The sequence below is a fragment of the Tympanuchus pallidicinctus genome, unplaced genomic scaffold (genome assembly GCF_026119805.1).
Source record: "Tympanuchus pallidicinctus isolate F22 unplaced genomic scaffold, pur_lepc_1.0 scaffold19, whole genome shotgun sequence".
In the NCBI taxonomy this organism is placed as follows: Eukaryota; Metazoa; Chordata; class Aves; order Galliformes; family Phasianidae; genus Tympanuchus; species Tympanuchus pallidicinctus.
In genome coordinates this window covers 7,849,108-7,875,822 of record NW_026294710.1, presented here as the reverse complement: position 1 = coordinate 7,875,822, position 26,715 = coordinate 7,849,108, and the positions used below count along the sequence as shown (strand labels likewise).

At 39.9% G+C, this 26,715-nt stretch overlaps 1 protein-coding gene across 12 annotated transcripts in view; it reads left to right on the top strand.

The window, feature by feature from the left end:
- Window positions 1-2,056: 2,056 nt before the first annotated feature.
- Window positions 2,057-26,715, top strand: part of CACNA2D1 (calcium voltage-gated channel auxiliary subunit alpha2delta 1) — a 354,437-nt gene continuing 329,778 nt past the window's right edge. For 5 of the 12 annotated variants that reach the window (XM_052680852.1, XM_052680851.1, XM_052680850.1 and 2 more), the window contains exon 1: window positions 2,063-2,656. In XM_052680852.1, coding sequence (XP_052536812.1) covers window positions 2,562-2,656 — 95 coding nt within the window. In that variant the 5' untranslated portion in view covers window positions 2,063-2,561. Of the gene's footprint in view, window positions 2,657-26,715 lie in introns of all 12 variants that reach the window. The other 7 variants (XR_008206210.1, XM_052680854.1, XM_052680853.1 and 4 more) reach the window with 4 other exon arrangements.

Below are 26,715 nucleotides of genomic sequence, written 5' to 3'. Positions count from 1 at the left end.
ACTTACTGCCCTAAGGAGCTCTATAAATGATGGATGCAGCATCACTAGTGGAAAAAAAAAAAAAAAAAAAAAAAAAAAAAAAAGCAGTTCTGTATAACCTTCTACATTGGTATTTAATATTTTATTTTACCATTCTTTGATTTTTCTTTGCCTCCTGTATTTTATATTGAAACAGTATGTCTGAGTGAGAGCGCTCTTGTTTACCCATCCAAACCATTTCTCATGTGGGCTGGCACAGCCATTTGCACCCTCTCAGCTCTGACCAATCCATGTATCCTTCCTGCACATCCATTTCAGTGGGAGGTGTACAGAGCACCTCCTTGCCAGCCCCGTGACCATAGCTTGGCCAGCAGCGTATGGGCCTACATGGGGAAAACAGCTGAGAATTGACATGAGCACTTTTCCTGCTGGACGGAGATGAGCTGAGGGAATGTTGTGTTCTTCTGTTGGGCAAGTTGCCATGTGGGGCATTTCCATTCCTTATTCTGACTGGGTAAGGTTAGAGTGTTAATCCATCACCAAATAGGCCGTAGGTATTCTAATAGGAGAACATAGAAGATCCCAGCAGAGTTCAGGCATGAACTCATGTTGACCTTGAGGATGCTAGCAAGCAGCAGAACCAGCAATTTTGGGGGAATATTCATGTTCAGAAATGAACTGATGCCCTTTATATGTTGGGTAGTACTAGCCTTAAACAGAGGAGGGCCACAAGAGGGAGGAGATGACTTAAATTACACTCAGAGAAGTTGCCATAGCCTCGTATGACCTGAACCACACCACATTTTAAGACACTTTGCCCCATGGATTTCTCCAATCCTTTATGCCACTTGCAAAGTCTTTTCCCCATCTTGGACGTCATCTCAGCGAACCCTATGAAGCAGTATGCCTGTCAAGTAAATTACCCCATACCTGTGGCTCTGCAGTTGCCCACTGCACCTTATAGCAGAGATCGTTGGTGCCCCTGCACCCTGTTAGCACAGCAGATGTGTTTGGATGAGAAGTTATAGCTGGATCTGAAGTGTGGATCTACATGATGTGGCAAAGCAGAATGGCCTGTTGCAACCCGGGGCTGGACTGTAGATACTACTCTGACTGTATGAATTTACGGGTTGCATTACTGTTTTAGAAATTGCTATTTTAGATTTGCAACTGAACCCTAAATCCTACGTGCCTACAGGTAGGTGGATAGGTGACGACAACTGGGAGTTCTTCCCACCAGCTCTGAAGTGCCAGCTCCAATCCAGAAACAATGTGGATGAGTGACTGCATGGTTTACAGATTGCAACTGAAATATCATGCTGGCGTGGAGCCCAGGCAATGCAAACACTCAATTCTCCATTTGTCTCAGCTTTGGTCCTTCTGCCACCTTTAAAAGAGAGATGAACACTTTCCTGTTTTACAGAGGCTGTTGTGAGTTAATACATTCAAGATTTTGGCACTCTTTGATACAATGGATGTGAAAATAGCGAGAATAGTGTCTGGTCTTTCATTTCCACCTGTTGGACTAATAACAAAAATGCAGAAGGAAGGAAGAAGGAAAGAAGGAAAAGGGATTTTAGTGAAAAGCTGTTAGTGAACTTTTAATTGCTTTATTAAATTACCTAAGCAACCTTTACCAGGTTTACTTTGTATGGAAAACGTATAGCAGCCACAGAAAAGGGTGCATGCGAGCATAAAGGAAAGGCAATCTGAGTCGCCCGAGGGCTCTGCAAAAAAGTACAAACGCTAGAGATATGATTGAGGAGGAAAGATCCTGGGGACTTGCAGCGAGCCCCGGGGACCCGCACCGGGAGGACCTTCCAGAGGGCCATATACATACGAGTATATGAACGCACCCCAGGCTGGGCACACTGCCGGACGTTCGGCTGCTGCTCCTCCAGAAGGAGGAGGGGGATAGGGATTAAAAGAGGCACGAAGCACAGTTAAAAATAGCGCGCGGGAAGCTCGGAGGTGCGGCACGCCTCCCGGGGGCCCGGCCCGGCCCGGCCCGGCCCGGAGCTCCCCGCTCCATGTAAGGAGCGCGGCCGCACAGCGCCCGCCGCCCGCCCCCGCCGCCGGCAGGAAGGCAGCAGCCGGGAGAAAGCCGCCCGCCGCCAACTCTTCTTTCTCTCCTCTCCCTTCAAGAGCCCCCACCCCGCCTCCTTCTCCTTCTCCTCCCCTTCCCCCCCCGCCGCTGCTGCTGCTCCGCAATCGGGGATAAATCAGGGAAGCGGACACACGCACGGAGTGAGCGGGGATCCGTTACAAAAGTAGCGCTGATGGCGGCGGATCGGATGAAGCTGGAGCTGCTGCCGGAGTAACAGAGCGGAGTGCCTCTCTCGCTCTCTCCTCTCTTCCCCCTCTCCACCCACCGATCTCCATCGTTTCTCCTCCTCCTCCCCACCCTCGGCCGCGCTCTCTGCACATCGCTGGGCTGTGCCAGGGGGCGGGCGGGGGCAGCGGAGGAGCCTTTAAAAACCGGCGTCCCCCCCACACCCGGCACGCACAATAATTGAATTTATTATTACCGTCTCGCCGACTTAGGGGGAAAAAAAAAGAGGGATCGATCTTCGATCAGGAAGATGGCTGCTGGCTGGCTGCTGGTCTTTAGCCTGACACTTTTCCAGTCCCTGGTGATGAACCACTCCTCGGAGGGCCCGTTCCCTTCGCCCACCACGTAAGTGTCTCCGGGGCAGCGCCGGGAACGGGGCGGGGGGCAGCGCCGGGCCGAGGGCATTCCCGGCGATAGGGACAGAGGTACCGAGCGCTGCTGAAAGTAACTCTGCGTGGGAAGCGGCGTAGAGGGAAAGCCTCAGGGGTTCGGCTGGGCAAAGAGGGGATCCGGGGGAACCATCCCCCAGTGGCAGTCGGACTTTTGGAGGAGAAGGCTGCGCCTCCTAAATATACACTGCCCGGCGGCCGAGCCGCGCCGGGAGGAAAGTTTCGAGTTACGCGGAGCCTACCCCCTCCTCCCACCGGGGTTATTTCGGTCTGGCAGGAGTTTGGGAGCTCTAAAAAAAAAAAAAAAAAAAAAAAAAAAAACCCAGAAAAAAATATATTAAAACTTGAGTGATTTTAGTTACAAATGAACTGCAGGTCGATATTGCCGGCTGTTGAGAGGAAGGACGGCTCTGCCCGGAGCTCCGTTCACTCGCACCTGGCCGCACGCCAGCGCGCACCGGGAGTGTTTTGACAGCTCCGGGGTTTGTTTTATGTATGTGTTTGTTCGTGTGGTTTCGTGTGTGCGCACGCATGTGCACAAGCCGGGCTTTTGTAGCGAGCTTAAAGCCACACAACTAAGAGACTGTTTCCTTCCACGAGCCCAAGCGCCGGCCTTGGAATTGGCGCTTCCCAAAAGCACCTTTGCGAGGGAAGGTGGGAGTCGGTGCGAACACAGCCTGCTTTCACATGCCTTGGAGGCAGCAATCTTTAAAGCACCGTGTACTTAATAGCATGAAACTGCTGCCCAGGGTCGTGCGAGGATCACATAATGAAGGCAGGCAATACAAGGGCAAAAATAATCCAATTCATCATCTTTGAGATTCGGTTACAGATTGAAATAAGGTCTATGAACTAATGACCGTGTTTTCTTCCTTTTATTTTTTTCCTCCACACCTTGTTTGCTTTTATTATTATTATAATTATTATTATTATGTTGAAGCACTTACCTTAGTGCCTGAGCTGGGTTGAAGATATCAGTAGGGAACTTTTAAGCGGATGACTCACTTTAATGCATTTTACATAAGAAAAAAACAGTGCTGATGGGAGTCTTCCCCATTGTTTAACGCTGGGTGAAATTTATTGCCCTCATTCACTCCATGCAGAGGATGAGTTTACAGCAATTACCAGCAATGCATTTTCACCATTTAGTACTTCTGCTAGGTTGTTATAATTGGATTCGGTTCTGGGTTTCGGTTCTGTTACTGGGGAATACAAAGATAAGTGTAAAATAACCACGTCTTCTAAATTGAATACATGTAGCCTTTCATCGAAGGGAAAACTATCTTAAGAAAATAATCTTTTGCTGTTTATAAAGACGTATCATATAAAAATAAGATTTAAAGCTGGGGCTTTAAATCAGTGCTTCCCCTGTGCTTGAGCTCCCGGGTCTGATTGCTTCATTCTGTATTGCCAAAGTGTATCATACACAACCAACCACGCCTGATCTTCTGCACAGCTTTATCTGATTTTAAGAGAGGGAAATACAAAACCCTGTGAAAATAAAAAGAATGTAGAAAAAGAAGGTTGTATAATTTCAAATAGAACTCCAGATCACTTCTAAGCATTACATTATGCGATATTTATTTAAAATTATTTTTCCCGTCTGCCTGTGTTTGCTGTTTCCCTTCAGAATTTACCTGTACTGCCAGTCATGATAATAGGAATGGTCAACAGGGAAGCATGTTATATTAATGCAATTCTAATTATAAACTATTAAGTAACTATGAATATGGTGTTAGCTGGTGTTAGCAGCATCTTCGTGTCCTACACAAATAACTTACTGTTAGCTTTCTTTTTTCTTCATTATTACTCCATTGAAAAAATTATAGAAACAATATATAGCACCTGTCCATCCTTCACAGTAACATTTCTCCTTTTGAAACTGAAGTGCAAGTAAAGCTTGATTAATTTAGGAGGCAACACAACATATTGATAGAGGGAGAGCTGCTTTGCAGAAGTAATGATGTAACAGGTGAAAGAGAAAACATTTTTCTGAATCTCTTTTAAGTATTCACAGTTAGGGAGGATTTATTTCCTGCTACAGATCACAAATGGGGAAGAACAAAGAGAAGTGAATGCCCTTAAAGTGAAGGATTTTATATCAAGAATATTAAAGATAGTAGGGGAAAAAAAAAAAAAAAAAGGAAGGAGAAGAAAATGAAGAAAAGAAGATATATTAATAATTGAAGAAGCAAAGATTAGCTGATACTGTGTTCTGACTGACCTGCCTTTTCCCATTATTTTCAGTCTGTTTTTCTTGTAGTTGAAAAGTTATGCTGAGGAAGCAGCACTGCCCAACTGTTGTATGAAAATGTGTATATTGAAGGCTGTGTAGTTTGTGATTTCATCTCCTCATCACTGTACGATCACTTTTCTTTCAGTCATCTGTTTCTTCTGCATCAGCAAATGCTTTTACTAAAGCATTCAGAAGTGTGTATCACCAATACAGAACCACACCAGCATGATGTATTTTTAGCAAAAATTACTGAATGTTTAAGCAATGCCTGTTTGATAGACTCTCAGGCATTGGATTCATTTTATTCCTCTGACATGGCAAAAAGGTTTTGGTATATTTGCCCAGCAATGTAAGAGAATTTCAAGTGGATGTGTGTGCTGTATGAAATGGGAGTCTTAATTTCTCATTGTAAATCTGAGCAGGTGGTGTAAACACATTTGTTGCTTCGTTTGTTGGAACATTTCACTGCAAATATTGAAAACTTCCTTTAATGAACAATTTAAGAATAGGAATAATTATGTCGTGATCTTTAGATCAAGATCATTTAGCCTTACCTGCTGATAATATGCATTTAGAGATTTTGCTAAAAGGTATTGTTTTCATTGTTTTGTCTATCAGACATCTATTATACATTAGCTCTTAATTTAGTATGTATGCTCTTTTAACATAGAAACTCCAAATATTTCAGTTGTACATGCACACTGCAGATACGTGAGAATGCCATTATATACGGTTCTCCTGTCCTTGTAGCCACAGTGTTTCTATTACAAACACTGTACACGATGCACTTCTTTCTTTATAGGCTTATTTATTTCTTTATCATCCATTTCTATACAGAATTCTGTGGAAAATATACTGTCATGTGAATGTAGTTTTGCATGTTCCCTGGTAAAGGTGGCATGGGACTCTATTACTGCCATGTTATCTCTCCTGCACCAAAACAGATAGTCCGGAGTTTAAAAACTGGTTTAAAAAATGCTAAAATTCCTAAGTAGACTTTTGGAACAGCATGTCTTAGTAGTGTTGATGTTTCTACTGATAATGAGTATCAGTTGATACAGAGATGGATCTACTGCTTCCAGGTAAGGCTGACTACAGAGCCAAATATTTTGATTTTTGACAAACATGGGACTAAAAGCTTTCAATATCAATAGTGCTATTTCTGCAATTACATCATTCTGGATATAGCTAATTTTATTTTCTCTAATTTTCCTCTTTACTCATTCTCTGTTTTTCCATATGTTTGAGTATTTGAGTAGAGAATAAATTGAGTAGAGAATAAATTATACATTACGTTCAAGACAGATCTGCTAACTAGATAAATTGGTATAAAACATCTGAAGACAAAAATAATATACAGAGAACTGAATAATATACATACTATAAATATGTATATATATATATACACGTATGTATGCAGGCATAAAAGCCAAGGACGTTTTTAGAAGAGAAGCTGTGTAGCTGTGTATTCCTATTTCTTATTCACTTGAATCATCCTTACTGTTTTGGTGTCATTAGGACAGCTCAGGGAAGTCTGTATGAGTCATATGAATTAGGGCTTGCACAACTGAGGTGTCTGTGTTTTTGGTTTCTTCACGTGAACTTAACCAGTGTAGGTCTTTGTGAGAATGTTGCTGGGCTTGGTACGCAGCATTGCCTGCCGTATAAATCAGTGACTGAATGTGGATGGAAGATATTTACAATATGTCCTTTTCATCTGTTTCTACCAGTGTAGATGGGGAGTTTGACATCACTTACATACATACAGTCTCATTTTTTAGCCTAAAATCTGTGAAGGAAGCATATCAAATTTACAGCTGATGCTGATTAGAAAATACAGCCTCATTAGTAAAATATCAGGCTCCTTCTCATTTGAAATTTCTATTTTACAGTCTATTTAAAAATTGTCACTGTTAGGAAAAATCTGTTGACGTGGACCTTCATAGTGGTGCTTTGGAAAGGAAGTCAAAAGATGGTGTTTGGTACGACAGGGAAGTGCAATATCACCTCTTAGTGTTTTCTTAGCAGCACATGTCTGGATGCAGAGAGTTATGCATGATTAATAAAGTCACAGATTTTTAAAAGTACTGCTCCAGCCCATTCTTCTAGTAGAAACATAGTTAAAGATCAGTGCAAAACAGCTTGTTGATTGGTGTTTTCTTTTTGTAAGCATCTTTGCACATGTGGTGGTGATAAAGGCAAATTATTATTTGGATCCACAAAGCACTTTTCTGTTTTGCATACTTTATGATGTAAATTGTGAATGCTTATTTTTTATTATTCTGTTTTGTTGTTGTTGTTTGCTTTTGTTTCCCTCTTAACAATTTATACTGGGGCTTTTAAGCTCACAAATTCTATAATTTTACATTTTATTAGGTATGAAAATTCTGATGAAAACATTAAAATAGACACTGAACATAAAATATGAAATTTCATTGAAATAAATCAGCATTGTAGAGTTTTCTTCCATCTTTCATTTTGCAGTGATGCTATTTTCAGAGCTGCATTGCTCATACCCTGCAAAATGATTTTATCCAAGAATTCAGCTGCTAGAAAGAGAGCTGGAGCTTGTCAGCACATTAGTCTGCAATGTATTCATTGTTACATAGAAGGCCCGTCACACATATCTTAAAAAATATTTATCTGGCAGACCATTTAAATTGATGGAAGCATGGTCAAATTATTATTACTTAAATCTTTTGTTACAAAAAAAAAAAAAAAAAAATAGACTGTAGTTGCCCACTGATAACTCTGATTTGACACGCTTCTGCCTTTGTTCTCTGTTCTTCCCTTCTGTGAGAATCTTTTAGCCAAGGCAGTATTGTATTCCAGACTGATGTTTGACTTAAAACCCTGACAGATAGGGCTTATGATTCAAGAGCATTTTAGTAGTTTAAGAGAAAAATGGCTCATTCTCTTTGTTATTGAACATAGTAAAAGCAGAATTGGGCCCTGGTCTGTTTTGCAGTTTTTGAATTTTTTTTATTTTTATTTTTCCAGCAATGCAAGAGCTTTTGATCCCTGTATGCTTAGGATACATATTGTGCCCAGAGTGTTTATAAAATGGTATTGGCAAGTACGGGCTACAGAAAATGTTGTTCTCAAGTGCCTTGTTAAAACTTCTGCCGTAGCAAAAGAAAAGATTTAGCAGAACGTAACACTGGAATAAATTTTTTGGACCATAAATAGAATTTGGCAGAGCCAGATTCCATACTCCATATACTTGTAAATGTTGAATCAGACTTCTTGGTAGAAAGCGTCTTCGGTGCTAAAGTAAAACATATCTAGCACCTTGAAAATACACAGAAGGTTTTAAAAATATATATCCATGAAATAATAACTGTTACTCTTCCTACCACTGAGCAATGCCTGTGCTTTGTGTCTTTGGTTGACCTTAACCCATTCCTGCATGGGCTTTTCCATTCTTCTTCAGGCGCTGAAGGTTGAGTATCAATGAATAATGATTTGCATTTGAGGATACGGCTCTGATTAATATCTCTTGTCTCTTTTATAATAGCCTGATCCTGTTCAACTTTTCTCAAAGCGTATCGGTTAATGCTGTGTTCTTTATGATCAGTCCAAGAGCCTCATTTTGCAGCAGTTACGCCACTGCTTGCTATAGCAAATTGGTTATTACCATTACACAGCGGCACAATTCTTCTTCATTCTGGATTTACAGCAATAAAAAAGAACTGGAACCAATATTGTTTGCAGAATATTAAGCAGTATAGTGTAAAACACAAAGTGCTTCATGAGTGTTCATGCATTTGATACGTAACACTGACAGTAAGTATACCACTCTCAACTCAATGTATTTCTCAGTGATGCTTACGTGTTGGATATTCTCAGTTTAGGTCCAGGCTATGCAGCTAGAACTTAAAAGTGCCATTGATAGTTTTAGAAAAAATCAGTCTAAGAGTGATGGTTTTTGGAGTACACCTCAGCACTTTTTAATAGCTAAAAATTAATGATGCATGCCTGCAGCCATGCAGATCAGGAGGGATTCGTCTTTTCCATCTTCACTGCTTCCCAAACTATTTATTGACTTCTTCTAACTCAATTGTTCACACTTTCTTTCCTCCCTGCCTTAATAAATGCTAGAACTCTGTGAAGGAAAAGTCCTCATCTGTCTCTGCCCGTAATGCCTTTCTCTGCACCATCAGCAAAGAGATGACAAAGACAAGAAGCTGAATCTGCTTTTTATATAAAGTTTTGCTATTTATTTACAAAGATTCTAACAAGTTTATGAAAAAGATTGACATTATTTTGCATCAACGTATCAGCAAGCTTTTGCAGTTAATTACAGCAATTCAAAATCAGGCTTTTTTTTTTTTTTTTTTTTAAATCTGAGGCAGACCTGGAATACCTGTAGAGTATGAATGTGAAGTTATAATATTGCTGACTATTATTAAAAATGTTTTATCAGATTTTTCACCTTCTTTTAAGTTACATTCTCAGTCTTCATTTAGGAGTGTTGAGAAAAAGGCTACAGCCTGACTTTGTAACAGATTTTCTATATAGCAGTTTAAACATTTCTTCTGTTTCCCCAGAGCTATGAATTGAAATGCAGCAAGAACAGGATTTTTGTTTTTTTTTTTTTTTAAGTAATTTGTGCTATGGATTGTATGGGCTAACAGTCTTTTGCACAACAATTGCTTTCTTTATCATGGAGGCATGTATTAGTTTGGGGGTCTTAGTTCGGGGGTCTTTTTTTTTTTCCCCATATGATTTGTGAAGTAAATAAGAACATGAAGGGGTTTCTGAGTCTGAACTTTAGGTTTTGTAGTAATAAAATGGAAAATCATATTATTTTTTTATTAGAAGAAGAAAAGCTGAACTTGTTTCATCCAAATAATGTTGTACCTCAGTTGTTTCCATCTCCTGTTTTTTAGTGCAGACCTCTACCTGGCTGATCTAAAGTGTTAAAACCAGTTAATAGTCCCTAACCTTTGCTGGACTTTGTATCAGATTTTCCTAAGTGTGGACTAAAAATAGAAATAAAATAGAATAGAAATAGTCATAGAAATAAAGTTAGAAAATTTCTCTAGGCAAGGCTCATGGGCAGGACTAAGGCCTAAATCAAGATGTGCCATTTATCTCATTGTCACTTTTAATACCATGTTGCATTTTTCTTTCTGCATGAAGGCAGTCATAAACAGTAGTAAAAAGGAAGTTTTCTCATTTTTGAAATGTGGAAAAATTTGCCATACATCATAGCCTGGACTCCTAATAATGAAACTTCTTTCCTGGGAGAAAAATGAGTCCTGGCCTCTTGTATATGATAGAATCGTTTGAGTCGGAAGGCACATTAAAGGCCATCTAGCTCTAACATTCCCACTGTGGGTCCCATCCAACCTGGGCTTGAACACCTCCAGGGATGGGGCATCCACAGGTTCTCTAGGCAACCCGTTCCAGTGCCCATCCACTCTCTGAGTAAAGAATTTCCTCCTAACATCTAACCTAAATCTCTCCTTTTCTAGTTTATAACCATTCCCCCTTGTCCTATCACGATTTGCTCATGTAAGAAGTTACTCTCCCTCCTGCTTATAAGCTCCATTTCTATACTGGAAGGCCACAGTGAGGTCTCCCTGAAGCCTTCTCTTCTCTAGGCTGAACAAGCCCAACTCCCTCGGACTCTTCTCATAGGAGAGGTGCTTCAGCCCTCTGTTCATCTTCCGCACCATCCTCTGGACCCATTCCAACATCTCCACGTCTTTCTTGTGCTGGGGGCCTGAGCCCTGGGTGCAGTTCTCCATATGGGGCCTCACAAAGCCAAAGATGGTGAAGTGAAATGCCTTGTGCTGTGATCTGAAAGAGCTTCTGTTTGTTGGCAGTGCAGGAATGAAAGGAATCAAGTGGAGAAGACCACAACTATGAATTTCAGAGGTAAAACTGTTTTTAGGCATTGACAGATATGGCACAAGTGGCAACCTCCAGAGAATTGTCCTCATTTGGATGTTCCCTTCTCACTCATAATTCCCTCTAATAGCTATGATATGGTGGTTTGCAGCAAAAAACAATTATGCTATCTCAGTTAAGGTTTGTACTATTTTCTTCCTACACTTTGACAAGTGAGTAACTTTCACACACATAGGTCCAGCATCCCATTAAAGTTTTGAAATGTTGGGGTGACAATCTCACCATTCCATTAAAACTTAGGTTTTGATTTATAATACTCTGTTGTGAACTAGCCTAAAAATTCTTAATTTCATAAATGGCTGAATGGACTCTCAGAGTAATTATTTCCCCGAGTGTGGATTTGAATAGCCCACTTAATAGATATGTCATATGGATCCTAAATGCAGCCCTGTATTGAGATGTAGTGATCTTTACTTGGGGAGTGCTCTGCCCAAAGAGGTATGCTGGCACAGTGTTCTGTGGATTTAATCAAGAAACGCAGTGTCTTCAGGTGCTGATGTCAATGTACACATTTGTTTTTGCAGAATATACTTGATTTCTTTTAATATACTGAATTAGGATAAAAAGTAACATCTGGTATATTTTTCTTCAGTAAGTAGTTAGAGATTTCATTCAGAGGTTATTGTATGTCTGTGTTTTCTGTTAGTCTGATATGTAGTTTAATATATTTTTTTTTTTACAGATGAATGCAACAAGCCTGTCAGATTTTTTTTTATTTTTATTTTTTTGTGTTCAGAGACCAATTAAAGTGGAGGGGTAAACTAGTGCCTGACAAGAGATGGAAATCACATGTGTTAAGTTATGAGTTTTGTAGCACTGTGATCTTTTACGGAACTTTTTTCTTATTTAGGATGAATGCAGCTGTTTGTGTATTTCCTAATCCAGCAAGTATGTCTTGATTTGTGCCTTTTGTCGTAAATGAATTAACTCATGCCTATTGTAACCTTTATCTCTCCCCCTTCCCCCCAGAAAAAAAAAAAAAAAAAAAAAAAAAGAAAAAAAAAGAAAGTAATAGGAGAGGTAATTGTTTCCTTTATTTGATTTCCCTGTGGTGTACATCTTCAGTTGCATGCATCCTGGCTGAGCGCTTCATTAGTATGTGTCTTTCTCCATTATTATCTGCCTCTTGTTACCTGCTTTGCATTATTGCTTAAGTTTTTGCACCTTCATTTCACACACTGATTTCTGTCATCAGTAAAGTAGGAAGCTGAAGCATTTTACCATTTAGTCAAGCAGGGGTTTATTGTCAAGATTAATTTGTTAGTTAATGCCTCCAAAGCCTTCAGTACTTGGTAAGTGTTCTTAAGCTGTGAAGGCCTGTTTATAAAGATATATATTTTTTTTCCTGCTATATTCCCACCTTGCTTCGGATACTTGCATGACTAAATCTTTCCTGGCTGGAAAATACTCTGGTTTCTCAAGGATTTTCTTTTTTATAGAATCTTTGTAGAATGGTGCCATCATATCTGTTCCTTTTGGTAACTGGAGATCTGGGGATCTTGGGGAACTTGAAGAAGTTAATCCCCATGATCAGTACTTCTTTGATGCACACAGATTGTAAAACATAAGCTTACCAGCATTTTTAGAAACTAACAGGAGTCAGCAAAAATCCGCAGACTGTACAGTGGGGAAAAAAAGGCAGCATATCTGATTCATGCCAATACTGCCTGTTAGCTGTGCTCCTTTGCCACACTGTACACACTGTTGAAGATGTAGATGCCTGCTTGTCTGGAAAGTGGACTGTGAGCGTTTGGCATTTTCTAATTAAAATAAAGGCAGTAGCAGGTACAACACTATCCCGTGTGAATTATGACACTTACGCTCATTAACCTGATCTGCTACCCACTTCTCTTGGAGCGCTGGCTGTTGCTGTTTTTATTTCTTCTGTTTCAATTTCTAAAATGGAAATGATATCCTACTGCCGTCCTGCTTGAACAAGTGTGTTGCATATTGCAAAGTGTCCTGCTTCTGTGAGAGGGAGCGTCACAGAAGTATGTAATTAGTGCTGTTCAGAGGGTCTGACATCAACTTATTTCTATTCATGGACTAGGAACATGCTAAAGATTGCTATTAATGATCACTAATTGCCTGATAATCACTGAGGCAGCTAAGATTTCAAGTAGGAGTTACATAGTTTTCATAGAAATTACTTTGCCTTGCCCAGTAATATGGGCATAAGTATATGTCAAGTATAAGTAATATGTCAACAGCAGAAATGTTGACATTACAGTTGGTTTGGGCTTTCTTATTTTTTATTTTTTTAATTATTATTGTTATTATTTATTATTATTTACCAAGCCATTTTCTTGCCTTGGAATCTTCTGGATTAGAGTTTCATGTATCCAGAAGATATCTTAAATTAGGCTGGGACAGGATTACTAATATATGCAGGAACATGTCTTGTGGAGATTTCATTATACAATACACGTGGGGAAAAGGTTTGAGGTAACTGGAAGCAGAATCTGGTCCTTCTAACTGATTAGAAATACACGACGGATTAATTGGTTTGTTGCATATACTCTAAATGTCTTTGAAAATGATGAGGTACCCAATTTCATCCTTCTTTGCACTGGTGTAATTTCAGCAAAATGAGTATCAGACCTGTATCATTTAAATTCCAGTTGCATGGATGAATCCACACAAAATAATTTCTGATTAAGCACATACAGGTTTCATCCCCCCAGAATAAGTCATCACTGTCAAGGCCTCATTGTAAAAATTATATAAAATAAAATGTAGTACATGATTATATTAGGCTATACAAAGGGGAATAGTAAGATATTGCAAGGAAACCATGCGTGATATCAGATGTGGTCATTTGTCTTCCTTTTAAATGATAAGCTCTGGCAGCACTTCATTGTCTGTGCCCCACTGAGCAAGTGTCCATGTGAAAAAGGATTTCATAGCGTGCTGGAAGGCACTGAAAAACACTCCTAGAAATTAGGAGAAAGCATGTTTTTATAGACATACGGAGTTGTTAGGAAGAAATACTTTTTAAAATACTTTAACATCTAGAAACATGAGGGATGGTTTTAAGTGACTTTCACAGTTTACTTTTTTATGTTTGTTTTTTTTTTTTCTTTTTTTTTTTTGTTTTGTTTTGCAATTAGTTCTAGGGCTCAGCACTGCAGTTTAGAATGGTAGGAATGAGAGAAGTAATTTATCTTGACCCCTCATTATGCAAAACTGAATAATTAGTTCACCTTCTAGTATGAAATCCTGATTTTCAGGCCACTAAATTTAAAATCAGCAAGAAAACTGGAGAAAAAGAACCCAAATAAAACCACTTTTTTTTTTTTTGTGCTTCTCTGTTTATTTTGAAATGTGATGTTATTACATGATGAGGCCATAGGGTGAAATTCTGATGTGATAGCTTCGTTCTTATTAGCAATACTTGAATGGTATCTGCTGTGTGTTACTAATCTCGATGCATTTTTTTCAAACTGAGACTGGAATTAAAAGCACCCATCACTTGTTTGGATAGTGAGAAATAAAATTAGAAAACAGTCATACCTAATATTGTAATAGATTTCTGGAGTAATGCTTTGACTGCAGATATTTTGCTGCTTCTGATTTTGCTTGGCATAATGTCATTTATTCATCAAATCAGTTATTTCTATGGCCCGCAAGGTACCTTTGCAAGAAAACGCTCAATTATTCTCACAAATATCCATGCTTCAACAAACAAAGATATTATGCACTCAGTTATGATGCTTTCAGCTTGGCAAGCACAGGTTAAACATCAGTGATTAAATATTTGGTTCCACATATCTAATTACCTGGGGATCTATTTCTTTCTAGTGAATACTATTCTGGTCTACAATTGTCCCATTATTCTCCATGGGATAAATCTGTTCATAGAAAAAGAGCTAATCAGTCCTTAAAAAAAATCTGTGTTAAAAGTACATTATTAGGTAGTAAACCTCAATAATTAGGAAGTGCAAGTTATTGAAATTGCTGCTTGGCTTTCATTTTTTTTCCTTCTACATCTCCATTGTGATCCAGTGCCCAGTTACAGAATCAACTGTTATTCTTGCAGCTGGAAACTTATTTCACTGAGTGTATGAAGTAGATACATAAGAGCAGAATTATACTTACAATGTGCTTACATACTAAAATGGAGATGTGTATTTATTTTGGTTATCTGACTTTATATCTCATATGATTTTGACTTAAGAAGAGTTTTGAATGCTTTTTTTTTTTTTTCTCTGTAGCTTATTATTCAAAATGTAACTCCTACATAAGATGACCAGGATAGTTGGATTTCACAGATAATTTTAGTAAAGCTGAAAAGAATGTACTTTGTCTACGGCAGTGAAAACCTGCTTCCAGTAATAGCTTCCAGTTTAGGGAGAGTCTACAGAAGCACCTGTCTCTGAGAACTGAAAGGGAGGTACTGGCCAAAATCTCTGCTTTGAACCCAAAAGCATAAACAAACCAATAAGGAAAGAGATGTTTCTGAGATATGTTTGGATGTTGTGTGTTGCTTGGATGTTTGGATCATCTTCTGTAGGAAGAGAATAGCTGGTTAGTCCTATTTTTAAGCTGTTTTTAAGTTGTACTACTCAGTTTTTAAGCTGTATGACTTCAATAATCAGTACAACCCTTCACTAGATGGAAATTATTTCTCATCAGCAAGTTTGCTGATGATACAAAGTTGGAAGAATTGGCTGACACAACTGAAGGCTGTGCTGTCATTCAGTGAGAGCTGGACAGGCTGGAGAGCTGGGCAGTAAGAAACTGGATTAGGTTTAACAAAAGCAAGTGTAGAGTCTTGCATCTGGGGAGGAATAATTGCATGCACTGGTTCAGGCTGGGGGATGACCTGCTGGAGAGGAGCTCTGTGGAGAGGGACCTGGGCGTCCTTGTGGACAACAATTTGGCCATGAGCCAGCAGTGTGCCCTTGTGGCCAAAAAGGCCAATGGCTTACTGGGGTGCATTAAAAAGAGTGTGGCCAGCAGATCGAGGGAGGTGATCCTCCCCCTCTACTCTGCCCTGGTAAGGCCTCATCTGGAGTACTGCGTCCAGTTCTGGGCTCCCCAGTACAAAAAAGACAGGGATCTCCTGGAAAGAGTCCAGCGGAGGGCCACAAAGATGGTGAAGGGCCTGGAGCATCTCCCCTATGAAGAAAGGCTGAGTGATCTGGGTCTGTTCAGCCTTGAGAAAAGAAGACTGAGAGGGGACCTGATCCAGGTCTATAAATATCTAAGGTGTGGGGGGCAGAATGGCGAGGAGGCCAGACTGTTTTCAGTGGTGAGCGGAGACAGGACGAGGGGAAACGGCCAGAAACTGCAGCATAGGAAGTTCCGCACAAATGTGCACAAGAACTTCTTTACAGTGAGGTGACGGAGCACTGGAACAGGCTGCCCAGGGAGGTGGTGGAGTCTCCTTCTCTGGAGATGTTCAAGACCTGCCTGGATGCCTACCTGTGCAACCTGCTGTAGGGAACCTGCTTTGGCAGGGGGGTTGGACTCGATCTCTGGAGGTCCCTTCCAACCCCTACGATTCTGTGATTGTTTTATAGGCGTGATTTTTCCTGAAAATTAATGGGAAATGTCAGCAATGCATCACTGAAATGCCCCTAGCATTCTTAGTTACCTAACTGGGTGGGAAACTCATGCTTCTTGTGTGAACGTTTAGCTATACCTTTAATGTTCGGGGTTATTTTGGGAGTAAGCATAGGCAAATTTAAGAAATTTCACAAGCATGTGAAATTTTATGTTTTGAGTGTACCAGATCCAGGTGTATACACTTAATTAATGACATAATGACATTTAATGACATATTTGGATAGAATTTAGTCAAGGATTTCTTAATGGCCAAACAGACATCCTGTAAGTTGGAGTTCTGCAGTCTGATTAATTCCAAGATTGCTGAAAATAAAGCAGTTTGTATTTCCAACAATGAAGCATCCCTCCAGTCTCCACAAACTGATAAAACAAGCTTGTTTCCTTTTAAATTTGCTGTACTGTGAGTGGGTTTTAGTCCAAAGTCTTCAAATAAATATATGATAGGCAAATATAGTCTGTAGGAAGCACACAATTTTGTTTGTTGTCGTGGAATGGAGTTTCTAATTCAAGAGCAATTTAGATTCCCATCTATGATTTCTTACAGTGTGATTTGACTTGGACACACATCCTCTGTGTGACATTTCTTTCACCTGGGAAAATTGGATAATGAAAAAATAAAGGTCTTCTTGTCTGATAATATGATCTATTTTCAGAATGGAACAATTACAAAATCTTTCTAGTACTCAGTGTCAATCTAAACAAAATCGATGCTGAAATAAGCGCTATTTAAAAGAAATGTTGTTGTATTACAGTGTTTGTGTAGCTCTTTGAGAATCCAAAATGATGCAGTAAAAAAATTTTCTGGGACTTTAAAATACCACTATGTAATGACCACCTGATTTTTATTTCAGTTTAAGTCATTCACAACTGTATGCATGCCTCCATGCAAATTGAATGCCTTATCATTGCTACACTTAATTTTTCCAGAAGACTAGCTTATTCTATGTATCTCAAAATCAGCTGGGGTTTGAAAGTGATGTTAGGGTTGGATTAAAGCTGTTGAGGAATTTGTTAGAAAAAAAAACAACAGGAAGTTCAGGGTTGGTTTTTCAATTCTTATTCAGGTTCTCTTTCATATATAATGTATAATCAATGGATATTAAGATGTTACAATCACAAAATAAGCAAGAGAGTTAGGCAAAGTAGATTACAATAACAAAAGAGAATAAATGGAAGGCTTACCCTTAGTTGGGCTCACCACAAAACACCAGAAGAAGGGATCTCCAGACAAGATCCTTCCCCACTGGTATCCAGCTCTTAAACAGGTCTAGGAGAGGTGGAGCCTGGCTCCACCCCTTCCAGCAGCACAGGTGAATTGCCTTCAGCTGTGCTCCTCTGGCTGACTCATGGCTCGCCTCAGGTGATCAATCAGAGGTTCAGGCCATGACTCAACAGTTCCCATACATATGAGTTCTTCAAAAGGGCATAGAAAATTCTTTGGACAGTGTAATACCTTGTACAAGCACTTACTTTTGTTATTATAAGTCAGATAAGAAGAAGGATATGGATATAAGGTGCTGTTAGAGTTGTGTAAAAGTGAGTGCCTGTTCCAGCTGTCAGCTGCCTTGCAGGCTTCAACCCACAAATAAAGATTAGAGAAATTCAGATTAAATACACAAAATGTATTGATAGCACAGCTAGGTGTGCTCTAAAACTTTTTCTTGTGCATTTAAACCATTGAAGGAAGTGGATCGAGATATGGATCTCAGTAAAACATTGCTACAGTAGTCTGAATTTCATATTTCTATAACAAGGGCTTTTCCTTCATCTGAAGGAGTTATTGCTAATGGCTCTGAGATACAGTATATTTTCTTATTGACTTTTGAGGACTTCTTTCAGCAGATCTGTGTATAATTTTAATATTTACCACATATATGACATATTTGCTGCCAAGCTACCCCAGTACGAAGCATTGTGATTGTGACTTATGTCCTCTTTTGTCTTAGGCTATATCTTTTAGTAAAATAAATTTTGATCTTTTTTGTTACCATGATGTGGGACAAAATAATGCTCAAACGACATGGAAATAATCTGCTATCCCTGAGGTTGTTTTTTTTTTATTGTGTGTGTGTGTGTTTGTGTGTGTGGTAGTAGAGTATTTAAAAAGCCATACAAATTACATGTAGGAGGGAATCTATTGCAAGATTTAGCTCTTCTCTCTTATGCATTTCTGAATGTAATTTAGCAGAATTTATCATACACAGTGCAATTTAATATGCTAAGTTTAATTATTCACACTCTCAGACCAGAGGATGAATTTTCTTCTCCACAGACTTCAAACAGCAGCAATGTATGCACCATGTATGCGTGTCCCTGCTCTTATTAGCATAGTATTTAGAAGCTCTAGTCATGGAACAACCCCCATATCTCATACAGGATTCATAATAATAAGTTTATGCGACAAAGATCCATAGACAGAAAGTCTGGCACAGAAACAGCATCCCTAGGAATGATAAAGCAATATAGTTCATGCCTCCTGAAGGTTTTCTCTGCTTACTGATAATACCTGTAGGGAACTAAGTAATGGCTGGCAAGAGTTGTATTATGAATACCAATTTGCATGTCAAATCATTTCCTATTATTTTTCTTCTATGTGTTCATGTTTATAAAAGCGTAGGACAGACAGGGTTGTAAGGCAGGCAGATATTAAATAACTATATGGTTTAGTTTTCAACAGATGGGTATAACTTCTGCCATAGATTACTGATAGATGATAGAACAGAATGTTAGCTAGCCCAGTACACACTACAAGGAAGCTCATAAGATTTTGTAAAAATATGTTATCATGCTTTAGGATTTCTTAGAACTTGATGATTCTTTCTTAACAGACTTGAGCAGTGGGCCCTGAAAACCTCATGAGGTTCAACAAATTCAAGTGCAAGGTTTTGTAGCTGAATTGTGGCAACCCTCACTATCGATACAAGCTAGTGATGTAAGGATGAAGCACAGCCCTGCCATAAAGGACTTGGGGGTACTGGTAGGTGACAGTTGGCCATAAGCCAGCAATGTGCCCTTGCAGCCTGGAAAGCTGGCCATATCCTGATCAAAAGAAACATGGCTAGCAGGGTAAGGGAGGTGATCCTGCCCCTCTGTGCTGGTGAGGCACAAGGGATGGTACACCTCTCTTGTGAGGACAGGTTGAGAGAGCTGAGGCTGTTCAGCCTGGAGAAGAGAAGGCTGTGAATGACCTGAAAGCAGCCTTTCAGTATCTGAAGTGGAGCTACAGGAAAGAAGGGGACAGACTCTTTAGTAGTGTTTGTTCTGAGAAGACAAGGGGAAATGGTTTAAAATGGTTTAAACAAGTTTTAAAATGGTTTAAAAATGGTTTAAAAAGGAGGGAAGATTTTGACTGGATATAAGAATAAAAGTTTTTTGTAATAAGCATGGTGAGGCACTGAGACAGGTTGCCCAGAGAGGCGGTGATGCCCCATCCCTGAAGACATCTGAAGTCAAGCTGGATGGGACTCTGAGCAACCTGATATAGCTGTGGTGTCCCTGATTATTGCAGGGAAGTCGAACAAGGTGACTTTTATGAATCCCCTCCAGCTCAAACAATTTGATCATTCTATGAATTGTTTTACCAAATATGCTCTGCACGTGAACATCTCTGGAAAACAGCAGTTGTGCTACAAGTAGTTAAAAAATTATTTGAAGGGCTGTGTACAACTAATGAATTAAATGAGTTAGATGCCTTAATTTATTACATTACATTCTGTTTTCAAACCATGGTTGCTTTAAGAGACTAAAATATCTCCTTCTGAGCTTCGGTGAGTTTTTAGCAGCTGTTCAGAGTGATGGGCTTTGTATGAGTACGTTGGTGTTGCGTTGTTTTTGGTAGGAGTAGCATGTGACACATTATAACTGTTTTCTGTGTGCTGGCATTGCTATTGATACTATAAAGCAATGTTTCACTTTCTCTTTACAGTGTATGGTGATAGCTATTAAAATATTCTGCAACTGCTGAATTAGGATTTACTAAATGTTAATCTACATGACACTCTAAGAAAAAAAGCACTACATAATCTCAAAAATACACTACACCATACTTTAAACATAGATTTATGGAATCAAGCTGCTAATAGCTATGTGACCCTAGGAATATCACATTTGCCTTTTACCATACTAGCTGGGCTGGACTAGGCTTACTTTATGAGAAAGTAATGGTTACTGAAACTTAATTTAAATTTGGTCAGAAATAAATCTAGTTTCTTGAACACTGAAGAATATTTACAGGCCTATTGATCTCCTGTTCAAAAAAGAAAAAAAAAAGAATGCAGGGAATTCTGTGGTGAATCAGATACTGGTTAGAAAGTTATTGTGATAGGCATCAGAGAATGTGGAATTTCGGGTTTCTTTGTTTAGAAATTGCCATACAGCATTTAGAAAGGGGTTTGTGGGTAAATTTAAATAGCGTCATTCTCCCTACTTCCCCAGTGGTACTTTTTCTTTATCCCTAATCTGCATACAGCCAAATATTTCTGGTCAAACATTGTAAAGGAGTAAGCAAAGAAGATGGGAGGAAGGCAGTTGGAAGAAAGCTATTGTTCCTTTCAGAATTATTCTTTTCTTTAAAGCTAGGGAAAGGATCTGAAGCCTTTACAATAGGATTGTTTTGCTAGCTGGTTGTACAGTGCTATTTAAAGAAATTGCCATGATTTTCTTTATACTACACTTATATACCGATATATGAAACATCAGCATAGGAAGAAATGCTGTCAGACTGACATCCTGAGAGCTTTTGATTTGTAGGTGTCAGTGACCAGTGGCACAGCTGAGCACAGGCTCGAGGATTCAGTTTGGAGCAAAAACGCCACTGAAAGGCTTCATGCCTTCTGCTGGCCAGCAGCAGAGAGATGGATCCACCTGAGCAGCCCAGGTTTGACACAGTTGGATGGCGTCCAGCTTGGAGCGTGGTTGCAGCTTCCCGTGGGAAGCCAGAATCGCTGATAACTAATGAGGTCTGCAGTGGGCTTGGAGTGCTTGCTGACAGCATGTCATGGAACAGTGGGATAATATAAATAATAAGATTTTACTCTGTTTTCTTTATTGCTCTTGTTGCTTTTATTTTTAGCTCTCTGCTACAGGAGATAGGTCTCTGGATTGCTTGCTGTATTGCACACACTTTCCTTCTCACTGGCTGTCTCTCTGTCTCTTGACAGGTGTAAGGAGGATCCTAAATATAGCAGCCACCCGTCAGTTGGCTTCAGCAATCAGCAAGCACTGATTTAGCAATTCTCTTAACCGGCTCAGCTCCAGAAGGGTGTTCCTTTTAAAGGTCTATAAATTAACTCAGTTGTGAGCTTTCTTTAAGATTAACCAGATTATCCTGAAGTATGAAAAATACCATAAACAAATAGGTCTTGGAAATGATAGTTGCAAGGGAAAAGAAAGGAAAAGGTATTTTAAAGTTCTCCCAGATTTGAGCAGTTTAGTTAATGGGAAGGTGTCTCACTGGGGAAAACACTGACACTAGCTGTAGATACAGGCCTTTTTTAGCTGAAGGAACACAATTTCAGACATATAAAGTATGTACACATTTGAGTGAATTTTTCCTCAGACAAAATGACTTCACTGCAGACATACTGATTAGCTGCAGTTTACTTCGCTCCACACAGAAAATAGGTGTGAGGTAAAAAATGTACCTGCCTTGATACTGAATGTTTATAGTGCTCCATAAAAATATTTCTAAACATATCTAAACATATGAAAAGTATTTTTCATGATGTACATTTAGTTATGGTTCTGCTGAGGTCAGCACAATACTGATTCTTGAAAATTAATTGGCCAAATATATTATAATTACAAACAGTACAGATTAGAATATATGAAAGAAGAACTGCATCACTTTGTTAAAAGCAAGTAGAAATTTGGTGTCCCTGACTCTTCATTGTCCCCCATTGTCATTTATATTCACAGATAATTTTATAGTCTACAGAAAAGAGAAAGTGATGAAAATATTCAAAATGTAAAAATGACAAGTAAGTTGTACATAATTAAGAACATTTTTGATACTGGTTTGGTTTGATTTCTGCTTTAGGATTCCAACATACCTCTAGGATACTAAACATGGTGTGAAGAAACACAGTGAACTGAAGATAGTGCCTTTTCTGGATCAGTAGCACAGCAGTACATTTTCGTGATAGTTTTAGTTCTTTGTGTGGCCCCTGTGGTTGTGGAAAATTCTGTACAAAAAAAACCTGCATTGGTTTATTGTGATTATGTAAGGTTTTTTTCTGGTAAGTCTTTCTCCTTAGATGCAGCAATAAGAACCTCCTGTTTTCCTATTTCCTTTTTAGCTTTTTAGCTTTTAAAATTGATGCAATTTATTGCAGACAAAATTTCATTGCAGGCAGGCAATGTGCAGAGCTGAAGGGACACATATAATGGTGATGAGGGGCACAGCTGGGCCAGGGACATGGGTCAGAGCATCAAACTTGTGAAACACTGCAGTTCAGGGTGGGGGGAGCACAGCTGGCACTGCTGAGATGGTGGCTGTGGACCTGGGGCTGAGGTCCTGCTGAGGTGTGCAGTGATTTCATGGTGACAGCAGAATACAGTTACTCCATCTCTTGCATTTTATGTGTGCTTTTTTTTTTTTTCTTCGTTAGGAGAATACACTGTTTGCTTTTTGCTGAGTGTTACCTTGCTCTGTGCCACGCTGTGTTCCATCGCAGACCTTTAATCAAAGCCATAAATGTGTTATCGAAGAGAGGGAACTCAAAGCTGTGATTCTGTGTGGGAGCAGGGCCTTTGGCTTTGGACAAACCACTGAGTGCCCTTTGATCCAAGATGCTGGCATGCAGCGTCCAGATGTGATGTGGCACAGTTTCCTGACCCCATGGAACATAATGATTGATCTGAAGCAGTGAAAGTAGCCAAAAACCAAAGTTCTCTCCACTCGAGTTGAAGTAATTTGGAACTGTGGTGTAATCTGGTTCATCTGGTGATGGTCACTAGAGAATCAGGTTGGATATTGGGGAAAAAATTCCTCTGAAAGAGTGGTGAGGCACTGGAACAGGCTGCCCAGGGAATGGTGAAGTCAACATCCCTGAAAGTGTTTGAGATGGAGATGTGGCACTTGGAGATGTGTTTGGTGGGTGTGATGGGATGGGTCAATAATTGGACTTGATTATCTTAGAGGTCTATTCAACCTTAATGACTTTGTGATTATGTGAGAACTTGTCTCTTAAGTAATACATAAAAATGATCCTCTCAAGATATACTGATAGTCCCAGGCAAACCAAGTATTTACTTTTGAAAGGGCTGGATAGTTTTTAAAAGCTTTTCTTTGCTCTCACTTAATAGTATTATTTTACTAGAATTTGCATTTAAACTATTTGGAGATCTGGGAGACATCAAGTGTTTTATTTGTTAGAGTGAAAGTGATACCTGTCCTTGTATTTGAATTCAAGCCAGTGCTTTTAAAGGTGAACAAAATCCTCTTACAAGTCATTATTCCAGTACTCTTAGTGCAGTGATGTTTGAGGTTTGTTTCCTATGAAATAGGATTGTCCATGGTAAGAAATGCATGAAAGAGGCCAAATTCAGTGCTGTTCAAGTAAAAGGTTCAGAAAGCAGATAAGCAGAATGGTGCTTTTAAGAAGCAAGGAGGAGCTGTGATCCTCATGTCTGAGTGAAAACCAAGGCTGTGACAGTTAGAGAGAATCATCTTTTCTTTCAGTTCTGGCTTACGATTCACCAGATCTCAGAACCTGTAGGTCAGACATATGCATCCCATTTTTTCTTTACTTCAGGGGAAAAACAAACAAACAAACAAAAAAAAAAACACAACAATTTTTAAAGATAGGCATTTCTAAATGCTTTTCTCTATGTGGAAGATGAATACTAAAATAGAAATTAGGACAGTTATTCTCTAATAAAAAAAACCTACCCCATATTTCTTCTGATAACTGTGTTTGTTCTTTGTACAACTATTGCAATTATATGATAGTCTCCATTAAAGCATTGTCTATTCCAGGCTAACACCCAGGTATTGGCTTCTGAAAGCAAGACTTTTCAGGAAACACCACCTTGCCAGTTTTGCAGGGAAAACCTTATTAGAAATGCAACTACTGGTTGCAGCTGCTATCATCTGGAAAACAGTGTGTGTAGTGTCTTAGACTATAGGCGCTGTTAGACAGTTAGCTATGGACAGAGATGCAGAACACACAGTAGGTGCAGTTTGAGCTTTATGGGCTCTGTTGCTGTGGGTGAAAGGGAACTAAGTACCATATATGTAGATGTTCTTTGCCCTGAGGCCGTGCATCTTAAACCATCCCTTTGTATAATCCCACTTGCAAATCTTCCCTGACCACAGGTTTTGTTCACGAATTAAACCCCGGGTAACTGAAGCACTGGAGTGCTTCAGAGTTCCTCAAGCACCATGATCCTCTTAAGGAAAAAGTATATGTGCAAAGCTGTGGCTCCACAGAGTGCTCAGGGGCATTTACTGAGAGCTTCCCAGCAGCTCACCTGTGGCTTGTGCAAACACAAATGCTTTGCTTACATGCCTTCTGTTGGTCTCTAAGAAACTGGAGGACAGGGACTGGAAGAGTTAAAGAGTTAAAGAGTTAAACTGAAAGGCTTGGTAGGAGAGTGTTGCCACCTGGCAGCATGGCAGCCTGAGGGCGCTTTTTGCAATTAGTCTTTGTAAACAGAGTTTGATAAGATGTTATGAATCACTTGTGCTCAAACTAATTTTGGGTTGTTTTCTTTAATTGAAAAATCTAATCTAGATTTCTAGAGTTGCTAAGAATCTAATGATAAAAAATAAAATACTTCTGTATTTTACTACTTACATATATATTTCACACAGATAAGTTAGTTTCTTAGCAATAATTAGGCTGCTTCTTAAGTATTATCTTCACAGAATCACAGAATGGCCCAGGTTGGAATGGACCTCAAGAATCATGAATCTCCAATATCGCCACCACAGGCAGGACCACCAACTTCCACATTTAATACTAGACCAGGCTGCCCAGGACCCCATCCAACCTGGCCTTGAACACCTCCAGGGATGGGGCATCCACAACCTCTCTGGGCAGCCTGTTCCAGCACCTCACCACTCTCTCTGTAAAGAACTTCCCCCTGATATGCAACCTAAATCTTCCCTCCCTCAACTTAAAATCTTTTCCCCTTGTCCTTTTGTTATCTACCCTTTCAAAGAATTGACACCCCTCCTGTTTGTAGGCTCCCTTTAGGTACTGAAAGGCTACAGTGAAGTCACCGCACAGCCTGAACAAGCCCAGCTCCCTCAGCCTGTCTTCATAGGGGAGGTGCTCCAGTCCTCTGATCATCTTTGTGGCCTTCTCTGGACCTTCTCCATCAGCTCTCTGTCATTCTTGTACTGGAGGCCCTAGATTTGAATGCAGTACTCCAGATGGGGCCTCACAAGAGCAGAGTAGAGGGGGACAATCACCTCCCTGTCCCTGCTGGCCACCCCTCTTCTGATGGAGCCCAGGATACCATTTGCTTTTCGAGCTACAAGAGCACACTGCTGGTTCATGTTAAGCTTTTCATCCATCAGGACCCCCAGGTCCTTCTCTACAGGGGTACTCTCAAGGATCACTTCTTCCAGTCTGTGCTTGTGCCTGGGATTCCTCTGGCCCAAGTGCAAAACTTTGCACTTTCCTGTGGTGAACCCCATTAAGTTCATCCAGGCCCACCTTTCTAGCCTGTTGAGGTCCCTCTGAATGGCATCCCTTCTTTCTACCGTGTAAACTGCACACTTAGCTTGGTGTCATCTTTGTGGTAGATTTGCTACACCTGTACATAAGATAAATCAGAGGTTTCTCTTTTTCTAGTTGCCTCAAGAGTTCCAAAGAGGTATATAGTGTAGCTTAGAGCAATGTGCCGAAACACTGCGCTTTGCATACACTTTTTAAACTGTTTTCATTAGGAGATGTTTAATTCTTGTCAGAGCTGAAATACACACCGAAGAACAGTGGAATAGGCAGGACTTGCACTAATATTTCAGCAATTTCCATCAATGCTTTCTGGCATTGATAAAATTGTTACTTTTATGGCCCTCCTGTGAAATTCTTGAGTCCTTCAAGACCACAGTGTTATAGAGGTGGTGAAGTGGTGTTGCTGAAGAGCAATGATAGTGCAGCTATGAGAGGTCTGCAGCAGTTGACACACATGTGGCTATATTTGAAGAACGGCCAGAGGCTTTCTCAAGCACTTGCTGGAGGATGTTACTACCTGTCTCTTCCTCTCCTCTTGTGTTCTGTCACCTCCTGTAGATGTGTGCCTCTACCTGATCAGATAGCGATTCCAGCACAGCAGGC